This window comes from Carassius auratus, chromosome 27, assembly GCF_003368295.1.
Source record: "Carassius auratus strain Wakin chromosome 27, ASM336829v1, whole genome shotgun sequence".
Lineage (NCBI taxonomy): Eukaryota > Metazoa > Chordata > Actinopteri > Cypriniformes > Cyprinidae > Carassius > Carassius auratus.
This window is the reverse complement of record NC_039269.1, coordinates 10,361,878-10,386,658: the sequence shown is the minus strand read 5'-3', so window position 1 is coordinate 10,386,658 and position 24,781 is coordinate 10,361,878. Positions and strand designations below refer to the sequence as shown.

The 24,781-nt window shown below is 35.4% G+C and overlaps 1 protein-coding gene across 3 annotated transcripts; it reads left to right on the top strand.

Moving 5' to 3' along the window:
- The first annotated feature begins 120 nt into the window (after positions 1-120).
- Positions 121-24,781, top strand: LOC113045430 (tenascin-N). 3 transcript variants are annotated; one of them, XM_026205819.1, is made up of 16 exons: positions 121-236; positions 5,380-5,769; positions 6,575-6,949; positions 9,998-10,261; positions 11,206-11,388; positions 11,496-11,585; positions 16,363-16,626; positions 18,937-19,200; positions 20,757-21,020; positions 21,284-21,414; positions 22,228-22,366; positions 22,533-22,684; positions 22,868-22,964; positions 23,095-23,259; positions 23,341-23,504; positions 24,473-24,781. In XM_026205819.1, exons 2-16 carry the CDS (start codon positions 5,385-5,387, stop codon positions 24,596-24,598), a joined length of 3,063 nt encoding a protein of 1,020 aa, XP_026061604.1. In that variant the 5' UTR covers positions 121-236; positions 5,380-5,384; the 3' UTR covers positions 24,599-24,781. The 3 variants fall into 3 exon arrangements, with proteins under 3 accessions (XP_026061604.1, XP_026061605.1, XP_026061606.1); XM_026205820.1 differs by lacking the exon at positions 20,757-21,020; XM_026205821.1 differs by lacking the exons at positions 18,937-19,200; positions 20,757-21,020.

Below are 24,781 nucleotides of genomic sequence, written 5' to 3'. Positions count from 1 at the left end.
TGTCTCATTACCTCCCTCAGTTCCAGTTCTGTCCTCTATGGTTGAGTTTTGGAGGTAGCCACACCCAGGATGGCCATTGGCTCAGGGCTGCAATGAGGACATTTAAACTGTTTGAAGGCAGAGAGTTGGAGCACTCGGGACACTGCTGATCAGAAGGGCCCTGAATGCCCAGTCTGAGCTTGTAAACAGGTGCTTGCAGTAATAGGCGTCCATCAGTGAGCAGGGATATTACTGGGGTAAGGCACTTTTTTGCAGCTGTAAAAATCTGCTGTTTAATTGACTATAAGATGTTTGTGAGGGAAGATATCATGCTAAATAAATAAAGGAATAAATAATTATAATAATAATTGCTTGGTAATTATGCATATTTGAATCCACACTGTAAACATGCTTTGACAGCTAAATCTAAAAATATATACTAACATCTAATTGAAAAGTATTGTTTAACATGTCTTAATTAAATTCAATAATTTATAGTTAATTCAGAACAAGTAGACATATTGCACTACTATAGGGCAATCTAAACTTTTAGATTTTTATTTGTTTTTTTATATTTTTGCTACTGCTAAATGTTCAAGCTCAATATTTAGAAACATTGCTAAATGTATGATTTTTAGACACTGAAAATATCACATTTGTCATTTAGGACTATAAATTGATGTTTGAAAGGGCAAACAGCTTCATTTCAATAGTGCTCAATGAACGCCTTACAACGACCATAAATCTTGCGAAGCAGTGGGTGTCCCAGTCTTGACAAGAAAACATATGTGTCCCAGTGGACAATGCATAGTGGAAAAATTTGTTTGAAATCAGGTGCTTTTTTTTTATTATTATTTTATATTTATTTTGAAATTATTCCATGCTACTTTGCTTTGTGTATTGATGTGATGTTTGTCAGTTTTCTTCTGAGCCCTTTCCCACCTGCTATAAGAGGCCGTCAACTCTTGCTATTTCTTGCTCGTTCCCTATCTATTTTGTTTTAATTTTTTTTCAAAATTACTTAACCTGTCCAGACCTCACTTTTACACAAGATCTAAGCTACTGTACATCCTCCTCATCTGGCAGATTAAGAGGAAACGCTACTGTGTTGGCTTCAGGTATTATCAGAAGCCCGGATCAGATGAACAGCAGATGTTGCATGCATACAGCCCGCTGAAGGTTTACTATATGCTGCCTGCACATTACACATTACAGGCTAAGAGAGTCAGTTTTGACTATCTGAAAGATCCTGTAAGGCTGCTGTGGTTTCATTCTCCAGTGAGGAGAGGAAACGAGTCTAAATCTAGACTTAAGCTTAATTGCTTTCAGCTTTCATCAGCTGAAAAGCAAAGGGGGAAGTCACTGGTGCTGCATGTTTGTGGCTTTCAGTCTACACTCCTCACCTCTCCACCTCTTCTCTTTCTGCATTGGTAAGCTCTGAATCTCTTTCCTAATGGTGCGACTGGGGCTTTACTTCAGATGCAGAGGAACAGAGTGTCTTTGTCTTCTTCCTAATGTGTCTCAGGAGAGGAGAGGAGAGGGCACGGCACGCCACAGTCTGGCTCTCTGATTTCCCGCCCTCTACCTCACTCAATTTATTCCCCTCTCAGAATGTGATTTATGCCGTTCACAGTCTGTTTGTATTCCGTATTGCTTGTAGGTCTTTGCCCTTAGTTCCTAAAAAGCATGAATGATTCCCAGTCACAGTGTTGAAAGTTTATATTTTGACTCGGTGTTGAGATCCAACAGAAAACAGCCAGCGGCCACTTAACACACTGCATCTCTTCTGTCTTGAACCACACTCTTAAACATCTTGTTGCAGAAGTTTCATTGGGCACGGCTTCTTCTTCTTATTATATATATATTTTTTTTTTATAGTTTCATTAACAATATTTAAAATGAAAACAGTTAACTGTTATTAATATTAACTATTCTTAAGATATTATAGTATTTATTTTTAAGGATAAAAGGATTGTAAAAAAAATCTGGATACAGTATTGTAAAAAATTTATTTGATGAATTATATACAAAATATTATTCACGTTTATTATTAATACTTTTTTACCATGTAGTTCATTGGTTGAGAGTCATGAGATTTTTATTTATTTATTATAATTGTAATTAGTCACATTTCTTTTCCCACTGTTTTTCAAACAAATTATTATTTTAGATTTATTTAATTGTGTTTTAAGGTATTTTCTTTTAATACCTTCCTACCTGCTATAAGAGAAAACAACAACAATAATACTAATAATACTTATTATTATTATTATTATTATTGTATTCTTTTCTAGTTTTGTTATTAATAATATTTAATATGAAAACCGTTAAGTGTTAACTATGTTGCCATATTAATTATATTAACATGAACTATTCGTAATATATTATACTAATACTGCTAAAATAATTAAAAAATTAAAAAAATTAAAGGTAATTTTTCTGGAAACAAATTATTAAAAAATATATTTTTATATATTTTATGAATTATATTGACAAAATATTGTGCATATTTAAAATGATTATTTTCATTCTTGTTTTTTTTTCTTTTATAGTGCAGTTCATTGATTGAGAATCGTTTTAGTTAAAAAGTTACAAAGTGGTTTTCATTACAGTTTTAATTCATTCATTACTTCAAACAAATAATTTTTTTATCCATTCGTCCATCTGTCCATCGCGTGTGTAAATTTACAGTTTAGTCCACTGTGTGAGATAAAAAAAATTAAAATAAATAAGTGAAACATCTATCATGAGCAATTCATGGACTATGCGCAGCAATTTTGGTGTCATATATTGGCCAGTCACATGCAAAATGTGGGTAGTAAGTATTTTGTGGTTGTTGCATGGCAATTTGTATTGTCTGTTCAATTGCTATGGTGGAAACAGCATTTTTGTGTGTGTGTGTGTGTGTGTGTGTGTGTTTATGCATGTGCATGCAGACTTAAACATCCCCTCAGTAGCGGGGAAAGAAGAGAGTTGGCAGGCTTTTCCAGTGTCCCTTCCAAGATAAATAAAAGAGCAAAACGAAACGTGCACATGAAATAAAAGCCTCTGACAGAAAGCAATAAACGAGACCCTCAAAGAGCCTTGCAGCTCCAGCATGTGTGTGGTGTCTGGGCCTGTGATGTGGGCTATGGCAGGACAGTCATGTACCTCACCACTCTGTGCCTTAATACTGTACCATCCAATCTACTTAGCATCAGGGAGTCCATGAGGTCATGGAGAGACTCTCCTGCCTGTTTGAGTTCAGTGGTAAAGTGTTTAAATGTTACCCAGTTAAATATCCTCATTTAGATGCATAACTTAGAAGAGATAATGCTGAGGAAAATATTTTGTTCCAGTGCAGAGATGTGAATTGCTTCGACTCTACATAGAAACATATGTTAGACCAACAATTTTTCTTCAAATAGTCACAATTTGCTTAAATAACTTTGATTATTGCACATGTTTTGGTATAAAATTAGGTTGCATTGGCTGCATGTTACATTTTGGATTTGTCCTGTTTTATTGGTTTATTTCAAGTTATTATTTGGTAATTTATGAACACTGAATGGCCGTTAGCATCCCGTCTCCTCAGACTAATGCAATGGAATAGCTCTCCACATCTGCAAAAGAGAATCTGTCAAAAACAACAGCCCCCAGCAATGTTTTCTGCTCACTTGGTTGATCTGTGTGGCATGAGCTCCAGATTTTTCTGTGCTTCTGTTCACATTTCTACCTTGGTCCTGAGGGAGTGCTCTGTCTTCTCATTTCAGCATTTCTGCCATTCCACATCTGCTTCTGGACTTTGATGTGTGTTGTTCCATGTTGATATTTAAGCGCCACATTTACAAAGATTTCCTTGATGTTCGAAACAAAGCATGAAATGCATAAATGGTGAACGAAAATGACAAATTCAATTACACTGAGTACTGTGGTGCAAGCATATGCTGGAATGTTAAGCCATTTACTGTAATTGTCTGGTTAAGTATCACAATATCACAATGTCGTGGTCTATTATCGGAGCTTGTGACTGATGTAGAAATAAATTCCGTAAAGGTTAAGTGGCTTTGAGACATTTGTGTTTTGTTTCCATAGGTTATGCAATGTCAGTGAAACTATTTGGCTTTAAAGGCAGAGTAGATGACTGTCATTTTAGGTCCTGTAGGCTCACAAGGGCCCTCGCCTTCACATTGCATTGTGGATAGATGCAGTATGTGTGTCTCATCCTCATGTGTTCAAGATTTTTAAATGAAGTTCTATGTGCTGTCTATCTATGACAATCTGATGCTAGATAGGTTTTGTTTTTTAACTTCATTTTTAAAAATATTTGATTTATATATTTTGTATTTTTATTTTATAGCATTAAAGTTATGCTGTGGTACTTAGGCTATACTATTGGATGCATGCATCAAACATAGACATTTAAACAGTTCTTTTTTACTATTTTACTGAACTGTTATATAATATGCAATTTAATATGAATAAAATTCAGTATTTATAATTTTATAATTAATAATTTAGTACTCAAATTTATTAGAGCAGTTATATATGAATACTGCAGTTATTTTATTCTTATTTAGTATTATTGGACTATCGGATGTGCATAAAAAAGGACATTTAAACAGTTATTTAAATAACTAAAATATGATTTATTTTATAATTGTTCATATTATTTAATATGATTTAAAATGTATTGTTTAATATCAAATAAAATATTTGTATAATAAATTTGTTACATATTACTTGCTGTAATTTATCAAGTCATTCATAAAATATTTAGTATTTTTTATACTAATTATAATGTACTGTATAAAGTACATGATCAGAAAATTATTTTTCCACATCAAGATTCTTAGACCACACAAGATCATAAGCTTACCGCTAATGAATTAAATTAAGGCAGGGGCCCTGCTTTCAGCATCAAGTTATTTTAATTAACATCTTAGTTTTAAAGCGAACAAACCCCATGTGGCTCTTTCTAAGCATGCATTTTCTCTTTTATAAAACATCCTACTTTTAAATAGAGATGTATTAAAAGCTTTGAATGAGATCATTGTCATGGGGATTACATCATTTAGTTAGAAGGGTTCTCTGCTCCCAGAAGCCCTTGTGGTTGTGAATGTTGCAATTAATGGTTTGGATGGAATGTGCTTGGCAAACATACGGTCTGCCCAGTTCCTACTGTAGGATCAGACATCTATAACACTGGCCTTGTAAAACAGATTGCGCTCCATTAAACATAATGTGATGTCTTGCACATTGATTTTCATGTGTGTAGCATGCAAATCAAGCTCCTTACTGGAAGGTGAGACCGCAAACCATAAGGAAAGTTTGATATTTTAAGAAATAAATGCTTGTAAATTTAAACATGCAATCATCATAAGATTCTCAAAGGATTCATGTCTTTCTGCTTTCTTTCAGAAACCATGATTGTAAGATTCAACCGGCTGAAGAGAGGCCTCTTCCTTCTAGGGATGCTCTTCATGGTATCCCGTCTTGTGCTGTCTGAGGAGGTGGGTCCTGCAGAGAAAGAAGTCACGTTTAGCCATGTCTACAGGATTGACTCTGGTTGTAAGCAGGGTTCTCAAGTGGCTCAGCTTTCCCAGGACCAGGCCTCAGAAGGACCGTTAGTCACAGTGGATGGAGAGAATGACATTGTCTTCAAGCACAACATACGTCTGAAGTCGGCTGGTTGTGGATGTGCAGATTCCGAGGACTTCAAAGCCCTGCTGTACCGTGTAAATGGCCTGGAGGAGGAAGTCACATACTTAAAGAGCCAATGTGCTCAGGGCTGCTGCAAAGGAGGGTCAGGTATTAGTTCTAACCTGGAGATTATTCTCTGATTTTGTAAAACTAAAAAACAAGCTACCTGATTTGGACGAGTCAACCATAATAACAATTATATATAATAATTATATATACTTATTTAAAACATTAATTTCATACTAAGTATGGTTCAAATCTGACATATAGCTCAAAGCTAAATGCATATTTCTTAATATTAAGCCTAAAATGTTTTGATGTCACTATCTATGAGGATTGTTTGATCTTTGAATAATACCGGTCTTTAAATTGAAGATATTTAAAGTGTTTCTAAAAAGTATGCCTGCAATAGTTCCACTTTAGCACCATCACATATACTTAAGTACATTTTTAATTGGACTATTTCCACACAATTAAAGTGCATTGAGTACAAAATGAATTGTTCAAATTTAGCAGACTTTAAGCATTCCAGTTCAGTATGCTAAATACACAATTGCAGGGTAAAAGTTAAAAGTTAAAAAACATAAATGTATTTTGCATGAAATAAATGTATTTTAAATACATTTTAGTATATTTATTTTTCCTTAGGGATTGCTTGTTGAATATCTTTGAATTGCAGTTCAGTAAATTCCACTTCCTGTGGAGTGGCACAAATTAAAATCATATTCAGTCTCACGAAAAATAACAGTGAAGCTCTGTATTTTGTTACTTTCCTGTCTCTGCTTCTGATATAAATCCTCTGGTACCATGACTGCTTATATCATGTGCTGCCTCAGTGCCTTAAGCAACCTCCAAAGTCCCATTTATCTTTCCAGAGCAGGTGCAATATGTTAAGATTGTTCTCTTTTGCTAGGTGTGGACACTAGCTGCAGTGGGCATGGCACTTATCAGCATGACTCTTGCAGTTGTAAGTGTAACCCAGGCTGGGAGGGTCCAGACTGCTCCATCTCATCCTGCCCCGATGAATGCAACGATAATGGCCGGTGTGTTGACGGACGCTGCGTCTGCTATGAAGGCTACACTGGCCATGACTGCAGCCAACTCACGTGCCCCAACGACTGCAAAGACAAAGGCCACTGTGTGGATGGCAAATGCGTGTGCTTTAGTGGATTCTCAGGAGAAGACTGCAGTATCGCCACCTGTCCGAACGACTGCATAGGAAACGGACGCTGTGTGGATGGACAGTGCATCTGCGATGAGGGATTCTTTGGAATCGACTGCTCCATGGGTAAGTTGGTTTACAGGAAATTCTGACCAGAATCTAAATTTCCTGACTGTTCTTTGTGCTTGATTCACTGAAAAGAATCTTTTAACAATGTAGATTCATTCGAAAATTGGAAAACATTGGTCATGCTGTCTGTTTCTCACTAGATTCAGTAGCAATGCCATGGAATAATTTTAATAGTATTTCAGTATGGTGTAGTTCTGTCCACATTGACAGAGGAATACATGTACAAGAGTTTAGTTTATAGACGCAAACATCAGTTGGACTCAAATAACTTGACAGCCTGTTTGTTTTATTTATCTACAATGTAAAAAAAAAAAGATTAAGTAAATAATGCTGAAAAAAAGGATTGAATATTTACTTTAGCTACTTTATAATTGTAGTTTGCTTCATTGATCACTGTTGCTAATTTGCAGCAACATATGGCCTCCAAGAACACAAATAATGAATCTTAATCCAGTTTTTCTATTAGAATATACTCATCCTTTTTCACTGAAGTAAATTTGGTGTAGAAACAGTTTTCACTCTGCTAGTAAAACTGCTAGTAACATTTTACAAACAATTTAAAAAGAAACAAGTAACATTGAATTAAATATAAAATTTTGATGAAGATAAATAAAATTTAATAAAATTAAAATTAAAATCTTGTACAAATAATCCAATAATCTTAAAAAAAAAAGTATACTAAAATTCAAGTATACTTAAATGTACGCTTGATTTTAGAGGCCTCTGCAAGCAAACAAAGAGGAAACCTTTCTAGTTCAAGCTTCAACATTGTTCAAACTTTACAGAGTAAACTTACTGCTAATTCTATTCGTTTCCAATAAACACTTATATAAGAACTAATTGGACACTTTGAGTTCATTAGCTCGTATTAACTCTCTTGTTTTTCAGTCTCCTGCTGGAAGAAAACTGTAAAAGATAGGCCTCATTAGCACAAGGGAATTGTTTTTCATCAATCCTTTTCTGTTCCACACGTTTCGCCCTCAGATCTCCAGATAGAAGTGGAGTGCCTCAGAGTTGGAATGCATGGATAGATGAGCAGAGCTTTAAAAAAATATTAGCCATGGCCAGAGCCTTAGGGTGTGACATATCATCCGTGTTAACGCTTCTGAAATGGTTTCTTAGGGGAGTTAGGGCACAGTGTAATTTACTCCAAGAATGATAATAGTAGGGAGGTAAGAGCAAGCACTGCAAACTAGTCAAACAGATCAATTTGGGTGTAAAATTCTTCTGATCTTGACACTAATTGGCTTCCGAATATTACTCGAGGGTTTCAGCTGTCCATAACTTGTCTGAAAGATTTTCCATATCTGACGCTATAGGGAACTGCTATCATTAATAAACCACTATTGTTCTTGCTTATATGGGGATGTCTGACTTGTAAAATCATATGAGGATTCTATGATGATACTTTAAAAGTTATACCATGAACACCAGAAGCAATAAAAAAGGGGTTATTATAATAAGAGGTATTTATTAGAGATTGAATGTTCCAGTACCTTAAATAACCAAGAACAATAGCCAAAATTATTTTTATGCATCTATTTTGCAATTAATATATTATGCATCTGGCCGAACAGGGTAAAAACGTACATAAATGTGTGAATATAAAACAGTGGAAAAATATACGATAGTGTTGTTGTACAAAAAGAAAAGGTAAAAATAAATGTATATTTAGTCCTGATCAAATCAATAAACGTAATTAAAAGTGCATTTATGGTTATTTAAAGTTGCTGCAAGCATCAGGCTGATGTTTCTCTGGCTTGAAGAACCATCACTGCTGATTTACGCAAGTTCAAAACAGAACTGTGTTGTAATTGTAACTTAATGGCTTTGGTTAGCCCTTACAATCAATCAGTTGGAACACGCATTTCCGGCACTTATGCTTTCTTTCCAGCTGGCTGATGATAATTCATTAGTTCAGTAGCAGGCCTTTTACTGGCAAACCCAGGAGAGAACGGCAAGAATGGCTGTATTAACTGCCACTGGATGGAAAGCCTCCTGCAAAACTGAAGGAAAACATTTGACTTCCTGCCCCCATGCCATGTGGAACAATGTCCAAAGCTGCTGTTCATTCTTTCCTGGGTAATGCGGTCTCCACAGCACCCTGTTCTCCCCTCATGGATTTCCCTGATTTTTTTTTTCTCTTGCAGTTTCCTTAAATCCACCACCTCCTTTATGTTTTCCCCTGTTAGCTGGTGGGTAATGTGTTAGTGGAAACTTCACTCCTTGGGTTGCTGTCTGACTCTGGGGCTCCTGGTTTGTTCCTGGGGCCTCCCCTCTCTCTTTTTTTTTTTTTTACCACTCCAATATGCAGTTTTGTTGAAATCCCTACTTACTGATGGAGGCTCAAAACCACAGAGTAACCAGAATGAAAATGTGTAATCTCCATAAAATATCCAACTCAGATGTCCAGTAATCACCTGGTATTTCGCAAGCTGTATAAATATGAACAAACTTTAGAACTGCAAAATAGAAACTTTTAAACAAATAGGTTACCCAAAGATGGAAATTCATTATTTTCTCAATTTCAAAGTTGTGTGACTTTTTTTTCTTTGGGACAGTAAAAAATAAAAATAAAAATGTGTCCACTGTTTTAAATATAATGAAGGTAAATAGGGATCGGGGATGTCAAGCTGTAAAATGAAAAAAAAAAGCACCATTAATTATTAATAAATTAAGTGTTCCTGTGTGAGTTTGTGTCATGAACAAATCAAAAAATACACAATAATTAAAAGAAAATCTCTCCTTTGTGAATTCATGAGAGAAGTAACAATGTTTGAATTGTGAATCAGTTGTTATTTTAAGACTTTTGGATGAATCAGTTGCTCCAATAAAAACTGTCTGAATGATTCATTCATGAATCTGAATTATATGATTGTACGAACACTAGCTCGAATGTGAATATCAAATTATATTTTGGTGTGTTCATCATTCTTGGTTTAGTTGTACAGTTGAATAATTAATAAACGATACCTCAGTGAAAGACCGCTAGTATGTCATCTGGTGTAAAAGAATGCTCATTGATAATATTTCTTCCTGCTTCAGTTCTAGGACCGAAAGGCCTCCGTCTGATCATAGTCACAGATGTGTCTCTGCTGGTGGAGTGGGAGTCTGTGAGAGGAGCCGAGTACTACATCCTGTCCTACTATCCGAAGGGAGACGAGGGAGCCATTAAAGAGGTCCAGGTGGAAAACACCAAAAACTCCTACCTGATCAAAGGCCTCAGACCCGGAGTCACATACATAGTGCAGGTGTACGCTGTCATCAGGGGCATTAACAGTGAACCGGATGAGATTGTGGCTACGACTGGTAGGAACTATTGTTTAAATACTACAAATAAATGTGTAATGTACATGGAGAGCTTTGTAAAATGGCTTTGTCATAGCAGCATTGTTATTTATGGAAAACTCTAAGGCCAGATGTAACTAAGTTATTAGAATTCAATGAAAATCCAAAAACACATTTCATGGAAATGAATGTTTCCAGTTTTGCAACAAAAGGGACGAGCACTACAGCATTTTGATGTGGTCAGTCTTTCATTCCTTCCAGGACATTAGACTCCCATGGGAAAGTGCCGATCATCTGGATATGATGACAAAGATGAATGGCCAGCATGGGACACTGTCAGTAAACGGTTAACAAAGAATTTGACTGTCTAAAAGCATTTCCTTCTCAAATGAGAAGTGTACATCGGTCTGAAGTGGTAGAATGCTTGTCTGCAACTAATTTCTGTCATCCGGTGGCAGAATGTTCTGGAGACATCCGATCAAAAGTATGAAAGAAATGGCTAAGGATTTGCATTCAATTGCATTACTTGTATCTTTTTTTTTTTTTTTTTTTTTTTTTTTGGTGTTCGTCTTTGCTTGATTGTTTTTCAGCACCACTGTTGAATTAATGCTAATTTATTAATGAAAAATGAACAGAAATATCATTATTTTTTATTCAAACATGACATTATTGTGGCAGATAGACAATAGACATTAAACATGTGGCTTTTTAAAAATAATTTAACATTTATGTTCAGAAAGTTCTGTTCCTTTGAATTTATCAATTTATCTATTTATCAAACAATTCTGAAAAAAAAAGCACAAAATCTGCGTATTGATTTCTGAAGAATCATGTGTCACTGAAGACTGTAGTTATGGCTGCTGAAAATTCATTCTTGACATCAAAGGAATAAATTAGATTTTAAGTTATATTACAAGTGAAAACAGTTATTTCACAATATTTTGCGAATCTGACTTTCTCTTCAGAGGTCTCTGGTATTGAAGGAATCAAGGTGGTGGGCCAGACAGAGGACTCTATCCAGGTGGACTGGAAGAACCCTGCGATTGCCGTTGACTTCTTCAAACTGACCCATGCCAGCCCTGATGGTCAGGGAGGACAGGAGAACGTGGCAATGAGCCAAGAGGCCAGAACCAAACACACCATTGTAGGTCAGTCCACTGTTATGCATCCATCTGCAGTCACGGGCCCCTGAGTTTCAGAGTGTATTGACTTCACTGGCTGTATAGTTAGAGCAACATAAATGTGTGTTTTTCAGGCCTCAACCCAGGAACAGAATATCAGATAGGCGTGCAAGCAATCAAAGGTGAAAGCGAAGGCAAGCCATCCTATGCCACAGGGGTCACAGGTCAGTAATATGCCTCGATAGCAATGCATAGTGGAAAATAACATTTCCAGACACCACTTTTGATTTTCTTTTATAGTGGAGACATTCCTTTGACTTGTATAGTGTTTTTACACTGAAAGCTAATAATATTTTCAATTCTGTAAACCCAAGACAGAAGCATTTTTGCAGTTTTAGATTTTCTGCAAGACTTTAGGTCATTATTTGTTTTTACTATACAACATTAATATTTAATATGTTTATTAAGCCACTTTGTTGTGCCACACCGTAGGAGATTTCACGTTTTACTACTCTTGCAGGGACATTTGATGCTAAACATGTAGGTGAAACCTGACCTATATCTGTAAAGAGATAGCAACTTTAAAATATGCTAAAATAAAAGTGACAAACAGATGCAGAAATTAGATTATTGTTCTGAGGTTGATGCTAAAGATAGGATCTTTACCACAACAATCTTTTCCTTTCATGCTCTCATGCTTTACTCTCAGAAAATATTTTCTTCTGAATGGCTTTAGTGTCCAGTGGTAGTTAAAATCTTTACAACCCAGTGCGTAAGACAGATATTTTCCTTGTCACCATAAATCAATTAAATTGCTTCCTTAACTGAAAAAAAGAACAACAAATCCGTTTTATTATTTTACCCAGGGCTATTGAAATAAGGCAGTTCTAACATTACTTGCTCTAAAAAAATACACATGTCCAAAACCAACAAATATTCACGAAGAACCCCCGGAGGCATTGGTTTCTGTATTATTATTGGTATCTTAGTGGTGGGAGCTGCAGATATTTAAAAGTACTGCTCCAGTATGCTTCAGAGCTGATGGTCTGCCAACAATGAGATCTTTATACTAACTAAACCTAACAAATAATGTGGAAACAAATTAGTAGTGGTCTGTAAATCTCCCTTAGAAGTGCCCAATGCTGCCTAATGAAAAGAAGTCTTTTAAATATGTGATTTGTGTATGTCTGTGCCTTTTGGAAATGTTGCAGGATAATTCTGATGGACTGGGCATATAATATCCCCCCTATTAAAATGTCAATTAGCTATGGCCCTTAAATCATTAAAAGTCATCTGTCATGTTTTAGCCTTAAATTTCATAGCCTAAATGCTTGGAGTAATATTTATGTCTATTTAACAGCTATAATATTCCCTATTTAATGTTTATGCGTCAGTGCTCTTGGCCCAGTAATAAGATCATCTCTTAAGAATTATGATTTAAGATGCAAAATTATGGTTGCAAAAGAAAACTTATCATACGTAACCACAGTTATTTTTATAGGGCGGTTTTAATATATCAAACACAGGGCAGGGAACTGCTAGATTTCGTATTCAACATCTGCGTCTTTGAGATATTGCTGTAAACATAAATATAGTTTGCCCTGTCAGGCTATTTACCTATGGGAATTAAGCTCTTAGCCAAAGGTGCTGGAGAGAGATAAATTCTTTGTTCTCTGACTCCCCCGATTGCTTTGTCTGAGAAGGCAAATGATGTCTCAGCGAGAAAACAATCATCAGTATAGCAATAAAACAAAATATGAAACCAAACAGCAGTCAAATGTGATTGTAACAGAAATACATAGGCAAATACATAAGATGAAAGCGTTTAAGCTGTCTACTCTTTAAAAAGGGTGTTGTTTTAATTAAGATTCTTCTGTTCCTAGAGACCCAAGGCTTTCTTAAAGAGCTCACCAAAAACCTCATGTTGTCCCAAACTTGTATGACAATGAAAGTCCATGTGGTTCAGTGATGTTTTGGACCCCACTGACTTTCATTGTATGTACATAAACAGCTGAACATTCTTTAAAATATCTTCTTTCACAGATGAAACAAAGTCCTAAAGGTTAGTAATGATATGAGCTTGAATGGTCATTTTGAAGTGAACTGTACCTTTAAATGAGTTTCGAGCCTAAGTATATTTTTATTTGATCCTTGTCTCGTAGCTAACATCTGACTTCATATTATCCCAACAGTGCTAATCTCTTCCAAGAAGAGAGATTTTTACTTTACACAGTCAGGGTGTCGCCAAAAAAGCGGCTGGACACTTTAGATCTGTATTGGATCTTCGGAGTATTGGCTCAGAATGACAGTATATTTGTCTTAGGGGGCTCCTACAAGAAACAGTTTTGGTGTTATTGCACATTTTATATAAAGAGCCGTCTGATTTCTGTAGTTGCACACACGTCATGTAAGCCACAGCGAGATTCTCTATTTCAGTTAGTGAGAATTTAATACTCGATTCTGCCTTTAAATTTTAGGTAGTACTACATCCTTTGAGTCTGTTTCTGACAGCTACAGCAGCCATTAGAGGGGCCTCCGGTAGACGGTATTTCCCCTCTGCTCAGCAACTTATGAATTACAGCACCAGTTACTCCTACACTTATTCTCACCAAACCGTAGGAGCAGGAAATGGTTTTTCAATGCTTCCTCATAGACATGGCATATTTTGCACGTGTGCATAACAGAGAAGCCAGAGTGAGTGTACATGTATACGGTTCTTCTTGTTATCCAGTGCAAGTGTGACCATATAGGACCCCTTATGTTTTACAACTGAAGCATTAACACTGACCTGAAGATGAAGAGTGAAATTTATAGATGAAATTGAAGGCCCCCCAACCTGGTTTCTTTTAGCATCAATGACTTGAACAGCTCCGTTGAGTTTTTCAAGTTCTCGGGAGCCATAAACACAACTTTAAATTAACTGAAAAGACTGCCTCTATAAAAAGAACCAAATGGCTCAATAGGGGACACTTCTTTTGCAATTGAAGACATTCAATCTGCCGAAGACTTTTGTTCTACCCTGAAATCAATGTGTCCCTCATCACCTGCTCCATAACAATCAGGTGTAGTTCTTCCTCCACAAGGGAGTTCTATGCATCGTTTGTTCTTTGGAAAGAATCATTCGATTGGACTGTTTTAAAGAACTTAATGTCCTGAAAGTGGGTAAGCAAGACCTCACATTTTGATCAGCACTACTTTAAAGTTTTACTTTCCAAGCAGAGCTTTGGAGAAGAAGAAGAGGAAGCAAAAAAGCCTAGTCCTAGACTAAAATTTCAGTCTGGGCTTTTTCATCTGAAAGAAACTTGCAATGACTGATCTTAAAATATACCAGTCTTTGATGCACACCAGTAATGTTTTTTTCTAAGGCATGTTTATAAAAATTACTTAAATGTCCTAATTAAACTATGACCGAATCCTGGCTTAGTTTTATCCCTGTCTGTGAAACCAGGACCTAAGTGCTAATTGCCATTGGCGTTGACATAAATGCACTCACTATTGATTGAAAGCATTACCATATTCTGTGGATCATTTTGCATTGCAGTGATTCTACAGTTATTCTACAATGCACATTTCATGAAGTAGATGATGCTATAATTCTGCCCTGATTTTCATCTTGGATAAACAGTTTTCCGTGATACAAAAGAGCTTCCAGCTTTTATCTCTCCTGCTGTACTTTGGCTTGGAAGCTTGGAATCTGTCCAGAGAAATTTGGGAGAAATATTTCTAATCTGACCATACTTGAATGGTCAGAGACAGGGATAGAGATACAACTGGCAGTCGTCTCAATCTCTCATGCTGTTTGATAAAGCACATATTATTTGAAAAAGCAAGAACACAGAAAAGAGCTGTTTGGCACATATCTTGTCATTATGATGTGGTTGTTTGTGTGTATTTAGTGTTGGTGCTGTCTGCTTGCAGTGTGAGCTGTTGCTTTGTATTCTGACCCATGTTTCAAACTCAGACGAGTCAGAGATGATAAGACCATCTTGGCAATCAGAGAGCATAAAATGAGAGCTGTGGATTCTAGCAATCTTGGAAAAGCATCAGGAAACAGTTTCCATTATGCGGACATTTGACAACCTTGCTTCAGTCACAGAACGGTAGCCTAAATGATGATTGCTTTTCCTTGTCTCTTCACTTCCTCCTTTGCATTGCATGGGCACTTTCTTATTTCCAGTGGAACTGCTCACAAATGCATATTACACTGCCTATATGACCCTGCGCACATCCACAGATCTTCAGGTCCTGATAATTGCAAATCCATAAGCCTGATGAAATATAAAACCCTCAAAAGTATCTTGTTCTTGCAGTTACTTTGTCTTGCATACAAAATACAGCAAGTTCAATCACAAAAAAAAAGTTTTGTCAAGTATCCTAAACAATATGTTTTAAGCATTAAAATCACTAACCGTTGTTGGATTTATGCTGAAACAGGAAAGGTCTTTTTTATAATATTTTTTATGCAATTTTGTGTAACTTCATCATGTGTAAATTTATCATGTTTCTTCAATATTTATATATCAAATATTTGTATTTATTGTGCCCTTTACTGGAGTTCATGGGTTCATGGGCTAAATGTTGTTAGCTTTGTTAAAAAAGTATTTGGTAACAAAAGTATATAGGAGAAAAATTATATGCATATGCATATACAAGGTTTTATGTATTAGTTGTGTTTTATAACTAATTAAATATCTAATATATTATTCACACAGACACTATTTCAATAGTTTAAATATTCAGTTATATTTAAAATATTTAAAATAAAATAATCTATATACAACAAAAATTTTACTTTTACTAATATCTTTTTTTATGAATACAAATAAAGATATTATTTTTATGATACACAATCATATGTAAATAGTATCATAAATATTCAAATATTTTGGAAATATATTTTTGGAAATATTATTTAAAAAAATCTTGAAAATGTAATTTTTTTGTGCAATATACCCTTGCTTTATTTTTTACCTGAATGTCTTATATTATCTATCCCAACAGACATTGATGCCCCAACCAATCTGGCAACCAGGGACGTGACGGAGAACTCTGCAACGGTGGTGTGGGATGGTGTCCGTGCTGAGATTGATGGCTACGTGCTGACTTACAGCTCTGCAGAGGGCACCAGCCGAGAAATTAAAGTGGCTGCGGATGCTACTTCTTACCAACTGACCTCTCTGAAACCAGGAGTCCTGTACACAGTTTTCCTCTGGGCCTACAAGGGCTCTCGTTCCAGTAGGAAGAGCATGACCGAAGCCGAGACGGGTAAGCTGTTCACCTTCTGGTTGAGGATGTGGGGCTTTACCCTCACTGTTTTTATTTCTCCATCTCAAGTGTTCCCTTTAAAGGATCTTGCCACTATGTTTGTTCTCTTGAGCTTCTCAGTGAATGGAACAGTGCCATTTTCATATGTTCATTGTTTTCTTGTGCACCTAAGCAGTCGTTTCCATAGCTGATTTTATTTATTTTACAGAGATTTTGTCTCTCCAACAAGGCTTTTGCATGCATTCCTTGCAAAAAAACGTCTACATTTGTGCATTTTGCAGTATGCATTTTGTGTTAACTGAGAATCAGACCATGACCATGGTCTTGCAAGCTCCAGCAACCTACCAGTTGTCAACAGTGTATTATGGAGCCATAATCTTCTAGTATTTTCCATTCTCCGTAAGATGAACCATTATTAACAAGCTCTTTTTTAAACCGCCTACCCTATAATAAGATGGCCCCTTCAAAGCAATTCAAGTTCAAGGAAACGAGAGAGGTATTTCTCCAGTGGGTGCTGCTGTAGACGGTAAAGCAGATGGTCTAAGTGCATTACCAGCTGATAGTAAGAGTCAGGAAACACAAGAAGCACTTGGATATAAAACAAGTGTACCCATGCGTATTCTCTGTTGGGTTTCCATATTTATCACTGTCAACATTATTGCATCTAAAGAGCATTAGAATAAATCTGTGCACTGTAGTGTGAGCAGCATTGTGTATTTTTATTTACATTGTTACTGATGCAGCCTTTAACAAACTGCATGAATGTTTGGAATATCTACGTTTCATGTTTACGGAGCCGGGGAACTGAAAGTTTAGATGAGCCTAAACAAAAGAATGTTTTTTTTTTTTTTTAGAAACCTAATCATGTGGCTTAAAGTAGCTGGTGCCTGAACTTATAAATAACGGTAGTGCATAATATTTGCTACTGGCTTAATTAGCCTCAGGCACATTAATATGTAATGTAGTAATGCAGATTTTATGTTAATATTTTATATTAGCGAATTAGCATCTCTGTTGATTGTTCAGTGATTCACCCATCACTCATGTTTGCTCTAATATCTCTAATGCTCGAATGTCTTAGCAAAATTGTCTTTTTTTATGTTTGTATTACTGATTCATGTAATGTGTAAATCATTAGTTTAAATGGAAAGTATAGATCAGATAAACTTCTCCCATCCCAGGAAACACATTTAGATTATAAAGATTTTGTGGGAACATTACTCTTTTGAAAAATAATGGTGGGCTCCAGTTTTTCTAAAATGTTAAAATAACCAGTTTTCTTTATATAATATAGCTAAGATATATAAAATGATTTAAAGGTTAAAATGTTTCCTACAACATTCTACTGACATTTTTTTCATCCAAAGTAAAACAGTATTTGAACATTTATTTTTAATATTCTAAAATGTATTTATATTATTCTAAGAGTGTTAAAATGTCAATTTATGATTATAATGTAATTATAAGGTTACATAAAACATTTCTTACAACATTCAACTAACTTTATTTTCAACCCAAATAAAACATTATTGAAAATGTATTTTTAGTTTTCTACCAACGCTAAAATATCCATATAAATATCCACAATTATATTTTATTTTGATTATAGTGCAATTTTAAGGTTGCAAAACGTTTCTTACAAACATTCTACAAACTTATCCAGTACAAATAACATCATAAGGGCGTTTTAAGAATTTTATTCTAAGAACATTTTTTAACATTATGCGAATATATATCAGATCCTTAAACTTTACTTTTTTTTAATTAAAAAATCTACGAGTATTTATTTAAGAATGTATTTATATAATAATGTAATGTAAGAAGTTATTTAAGAATACTGTTCTACAGTATGTTGTGTTGTTTCCTTCTTTGTCTCTGTGGTGTTGTGATGAATTGCAACATTATAACAGAACCTGCTGGCTGCATTGATCAAGCTGAACACTAATTTGAGAAAATTGCACTTTTCATAAGCATAGAACATTTCCAAATTTGCATTTATTAAAGTCATTAAATCTCGCTCAACTTTTTGAAGAAGCAAACAACATCAGATAAGATTAAAGACTTTATTGATCCAGGAGGGAAATGAAGTCAAACTGTGATGGGAAATAATAGGATTTACTATCTGCATCCTGGATTTATAGCTAATTGTATGAGCATGAAAAGGATAAACTGGCTACCTTAATGGTCCAATAATGCATTCCTTTACATGGACATGCATCTTCTTACATCTCCTCTGCTGCACTTTCTATACCTGCATGACTGAAATGCAGCAATGTTTCACATTAACCTATTGTACAAATGGCTTTTTAGATATAGACGCTCCTACTAACCTCGTGACCAGGGAGGTGACAGAGGACTCGGCGTTGGTGACGTGGGACAAGGTGCAGGCTGACATTGATGGCTATATGCTGAGCTACAGCTCTGTAGATGGCTCCGGTCAGGAGGTTCGAGTAGGAGCTGACAGCACCTCCTACAGGTTCACTGCTCTGAAGCCTGGAGTTCTCTACACAGTCTATGTGTGGGCCATCAAGGGCCCTCGTTCTAGCAGAAAGAGCTCGACAGAAGCAGAAACAGGTTTTTGAATTGTGTCTTCCCAGTCAGCTTATGCAAACTAACACAAAGTTCTCTGTTTTGAGCAGTTTATCTGTTTGCAGAAATAAGGCTTTATGGCATGGAGCCTTAAGTTTCTACAGCTAAACTGCACATCTGTGCATGACTTTAATGTAGACATGTGCATTAAAAGTGAAGCGTGTCTTTTTTTAAATGTTAAAAGACTTTCTCATATGCCTTGGTTGTCCACCATTGATAAATTGATTGGTCTTAGTTCTTGTTCTTGTCTTTCCAGTTAAACGTCAATGTTATGTGCAACAAACTTGGATATTCTTTAAAAAAAAAGGCTCCATCGTTTCTACTCACTTTGCTAAATGTAGAGTTTATACTCAAAATACTCAACTAATATACTCAAGAAGCTTCTAAAGGAGCTACCAAAGATGAACATAACCAATGTTTAGATTGATATCTAAAAGTCTGTCCCTTCTCACTAACATTCAGATAATTAAATTGGATAAAACAGCAGCAATAAAACTAGGTAGGTTAGCTGATTACCTTATAAGCCCGTATCGCTGTCAGTTTACACTGCTATTAACACTTTCTCCAACGAGCGGGTGAGATTTGTTTATGGGATGGTCGGCATAAAGACCATTTAAATTCTAAGACTCCATGTTCGCCAACAAGGAAAGTAGGACTATCTCTGACGATTATTTTGGTAATCGAGTAATCAGACAAATATCTGACGATTAATCGAGTAATCTGATTTTTTTTTGTAATAATAAAATAGACCTAAATAAACAATAGTCTTTAGAATTACTTAAAATACATATATAATAGCAGTAACAGTTAGTTCAAATAAAGTATCAAAAGCAAGTAGTCATATAATTTTATTGAACAAACCTGATAAATAATAGAACTAACGCACATTGCACATTATAACAAATGACTGCAGAGGGCGCCAGAAGCCTGGTCATTGTTTTTACATTTTATTGCATGATCTAACTGAACACAGGCACAATACAATCAAGTGTATTTTTTTTTTTTTTAAATCGAGGACTCAATTTTAATCAATTAAATCAATTTTGTTACATCCCTAAAGGAAAAAGTTTCGGGAAACATACTTGAAAACAGTAATTATTTTTTCTATTCTCTTTAGTGCCACTAGTGGTAAAGAAATGACACGCTTCACCTTTAATCAAATGTGTCAACTGTTGATTTTAGAAATACATATTCCTACTAACCTCTTGACCAAAGAAGTGAGAGACATCAGTGGTTATGGTTGTGCTGTTGGCTCTGGGCAATTGAGAAGAAATCAACAGCGCCCCCTAAAGGTTCATTAGCTTGAGTCATACAGTATATAGTCATTGGCAGTTGAAAACATGCCTCTAGAACAGCTTTCTTTTCTTCTTAAATACTTCACACAACAAAACCTATTCATGTCTTATTTCTACCACTTCACTGGTCGACTCTTTATCTTCTGTCTAACCTCAGAAAATGAAAAAAAATAAATAAATAACTGAAGCAGACCAACAAAAGTACTTCCTTTAAGAATTAACACTGTTATACATATGGCTTTCTAGATATAGATGCTCCTACTAACCTCTTAACCCGAGAGGTGACAGAGGACTCGGCGTTGGTGACGTGGGACAAGGTGCAGGCTGACATTGATGGCTATATGCTGAGCTACAGCTCTGTAGATGGCTCCGGTCAGGAGGTTCGAGTAGGAGCTGACAGCACCTCCTACAGGTTCACAGCTCTGAAGCCTGGAGTTCTCTACACAGTCTACGTCTGGGCTGTGAAAGGCCCTCGCTCAAGCAGAAAAGCCACAACTGAGGCTGAAACAGGTTATCTGATTCAAGCGGGCTGCGTGGCTCTGCATCCATCCTGTCTTCTACTGCCTAAAAATGTCAAATGTAGCATGTCAAAGGTCTTTGCTATAGTGATAATTGAATTAAATCTGAACATTAAGGTGAAATGGGAAGAATCCATCAATTTTCGACAGTAACTGGAATGCTAACTCTCATAGTTGTAAGGAGAGACATTTCTCATCTATAAAGAGCTCATAAAGAATGAGTTGTTAACCCAGTGCTATTTGCTATTTCTGCAGAGATCGATGCGCCAAAGAATCTCAAAGCCACTGATGTTCAGACTCAAACCTCCACCATAACCTGGAAAGCTCCTCAGGCTAATATTGATGGCTACATCTTGTCCTACAGGGCTGAGGATGGCAGCATGCAGGTTTGCTCTACACACGAACAGCTTTTGAAACCTGTTCAGTTCAATACTGTGTCTGTTTACTGGTAACACTTTACAAGGTGTTATATGTTAACATTAGATCATGCATTAACTTAATGTACATTTCTTTATTTACTAATACAGTTATCATTTCAATTTCTATAAATTAACATGAATGTAATATGAACAAACAAGAACAAAATTGTATATCATTTATATCTATAATTTTATTCATATATGTTTCCCCCCCCCCCCCCCCCCAGATGTAGTCTCTTACACTTACTAGGGTTACATTTAATAATAATAATAAAAAAAAATACAATAACTGTTTATTCCTCTTATGGCAAAGCTGATTTTTTTTTTTTTTAAATAGCCATTACCCCAGTCTTCAGTGTCATATGATCCCTGAGAAATTGTTCTAATATGCTAATTTGGTGCTCAAGAAAACATTTCTTATTCTTATCAAAATTAATATATATATATATATATATATATATATATATATATATATATATATATATATATATATATATATATATATATATATATATATATATTTTTTTTTTTTTTTTTTTTTTGTGGAAACATAATATGAAAAAATGGAGGCTGTGATGCATGCTATAATGCAGAAAAAAATGCTGTAAAATTATAATATGCTGTAATGTAACACCCAATGCATTAGCTAATGAACTTTATCATAAAGTTTTTCCTGTTTATTTCATATCTGTTATATTTGTTACTATCTGACAGACACTTGTCAGTGTGTCCCAAATGAGTTTTTCTTCGTTTCACTAATTTTCTGCTTTGTTTTTTTAGACTGTGGAAAAAATGTTGACTGCGCAGGAGAATAGATTTGCTCTTTCTGACCTTGCAATGGGGAAAAAGTACATTGTCACCCTTATTGCCTACAGGGGCACGAAGAAGAGTAGGGCAGTGGAGACAAGCTTTAGTACAGGTAATAAATTCAATACTATATTCCTTCATTTACACATTTATGAGACTCCCAGTGTATAAACGCATCTCCAGACTGATTTTCACCAAATAATAAATATATAAAAGTTGATAGAAATTATAATAAGAAAAACCCCTCATACATATATTGGACTTGTATTATATTTTAGTGGGCCTGGCCTATGAGTTTCCAATGGACTGCACGCAGATTATGAGGAATGGAAAGATGGAGAGTGGCGTCTACACAATTTACATCAACGGCAACCGTAGCAGAACCATGCAGGTGTATTGTGACATGACAACTGATGGCGGCGGCTGGATTGTGAGTATGGCATTATTATTACGTTTTTTTCTCGCAGATTATTGAATACTTATTTGACTTCATAAAATGCAAGGTTTCATTTATTAAATATTCTTCCTGTATTGATTTTATCAATTCATTTTGTGTCTACAACATACAGTACGAGTGTTGTATCTAACAACTTTTCCTATGTATCAATCACAGGTGTTCCAGAGACGAAGCACCGGCAAATTAAATTTCATGAGGCGCTGGAGAGAGTATATTAAAGGCTTTGGAGAACTGACAGATGAATTTTGGCTCGGTATATCTAATAAAGATTTCACACTATATGCTTATTGAAACTTTTCACTTACCCATGTCATTGCTTCATATTGAACTAGATATTATAATCTTGAACCTTTTTTTTTTTTTGCTTTTGTTTTTTTGACCAGGCTTGGAGAAGATCCATGAGCTGACTAATACTCCTACACAATATGAAGTGCGTTTCGATCTGGGCTTGGGTTCAGAGCGGAAATATGCCATCTATGATAATTTCAAATTAGCACCTTCCAAACAGAAGTTTAAACTCACCATTGGCAACTACAAAGGAAATGCTGGTAAACGGAATTATGTAATCCAATCTTCCCAGCTAAATGATATGAAGCAAAGTCATGTTATTAATAACACATTGTGCACAGGTGATGCCATGACCTACCACCAGGGAGGGTCTTTCTCCACGGTGGATTCAGACAATGACATTGCACTTGGTAACTGTGCCCTGACTCACCAAGGGGCCTGGTGGTACAAGAACTGCCACCTGGCCAATCTGAACGGTGGATTTGGGGACAACAGACACAGTATGGTGAGTTGAGAGGATTTTGTTATGAAGCAGGGTGAAGTTTTATAAAAATGGGGCATCTGTTTTGGTATATTATTTGCCTTAGATTCTGCAGTATTGAGATGTAATAACCAGCAGAGGGAGCTCTCAAATTACAACACTGAAGGCAGGATTGAAAGCCAAACCACTTACAAGAAATAGCCCAATAATTCAAAAGAAAAGCAGTGTCCTGGATCTATCAGATCTCATAAGTTCACAAATAAGACGATACTTTAAAGTTGGTTGGAGATTTATGTTCCCATTAGAGCCTTTATTTCTGTGAGACCAACAGGTATACTGAATGTTTTTCATGGAGGAAGAAAAACAACATTTAGGCCACAAAGAAAAAGAAATGTTTTCTTTTCTTTTCTTTGTTCTCTAAACATCAAACAGAACTTTGGTGTTAGGGGCTACCATCCTTTAAAATGTATTTACTTAATTTACTATATATATATTTATTGTCCATGCTTTATTTCAGTGTTCTATTTGGCATTTTAGTTACTATTAGTTTTTTTTATATATATAATTGTTCAAAAGTGACAATAAAATTTCTATTTTAAATAAATGTTGTTGTTTTAGACTTTCTTTTCACCAAAGAACCCTTTGTGGTTTTCAACATTGTTTAGAATTTGCTTATTATTTCGTAAGCATCAAAACATCATATTATGATGATTCTAAAGGGAATCGTGACACTCAGAAACACAAATTAATTATATTTTTTAACAGTTATTTTAATTCAAAATAATACTATTGTTTGTACTGTTTGCCTTGTTGAGCATAAGATACTTCTTTATTGAAGCATTTCTGAAACATGGGCAGAATAATTACCACTCTGTGTGAAATCTATTTTTTATTTGATTTTTTTTTATCAGAGAGGCTGCCCAATGATACAATGAATGATTACCTGAATGTTATTAAAATAATCTTAATACTTTTCTGATTGTGTCTTTCAGGGAGTCAACTGGGAGCCATGGAAGGGGCACCTTCAGTCTCTCGACTTTGCAGAAATTAAGATCCGGCCAGTGGGAGTAGCGGGCAGACAGAAGAGGTCACTGAAAAGGAGAGTAGCTGTGTATTAATAATCACTTGGCAAAAACTACAACATGTTATCTTAAAATCCAAAACATATGGGAATTGGCTCAAACCAGGTTGGAATAGTTCTTCATGTCAGGAAAGCCACTCCATGCTGTAGATTGTATGCTGTGTAACTGTATTTTGCATCATTTTACAAAAGGCAGATTTTGAATGGAATATGCTATACT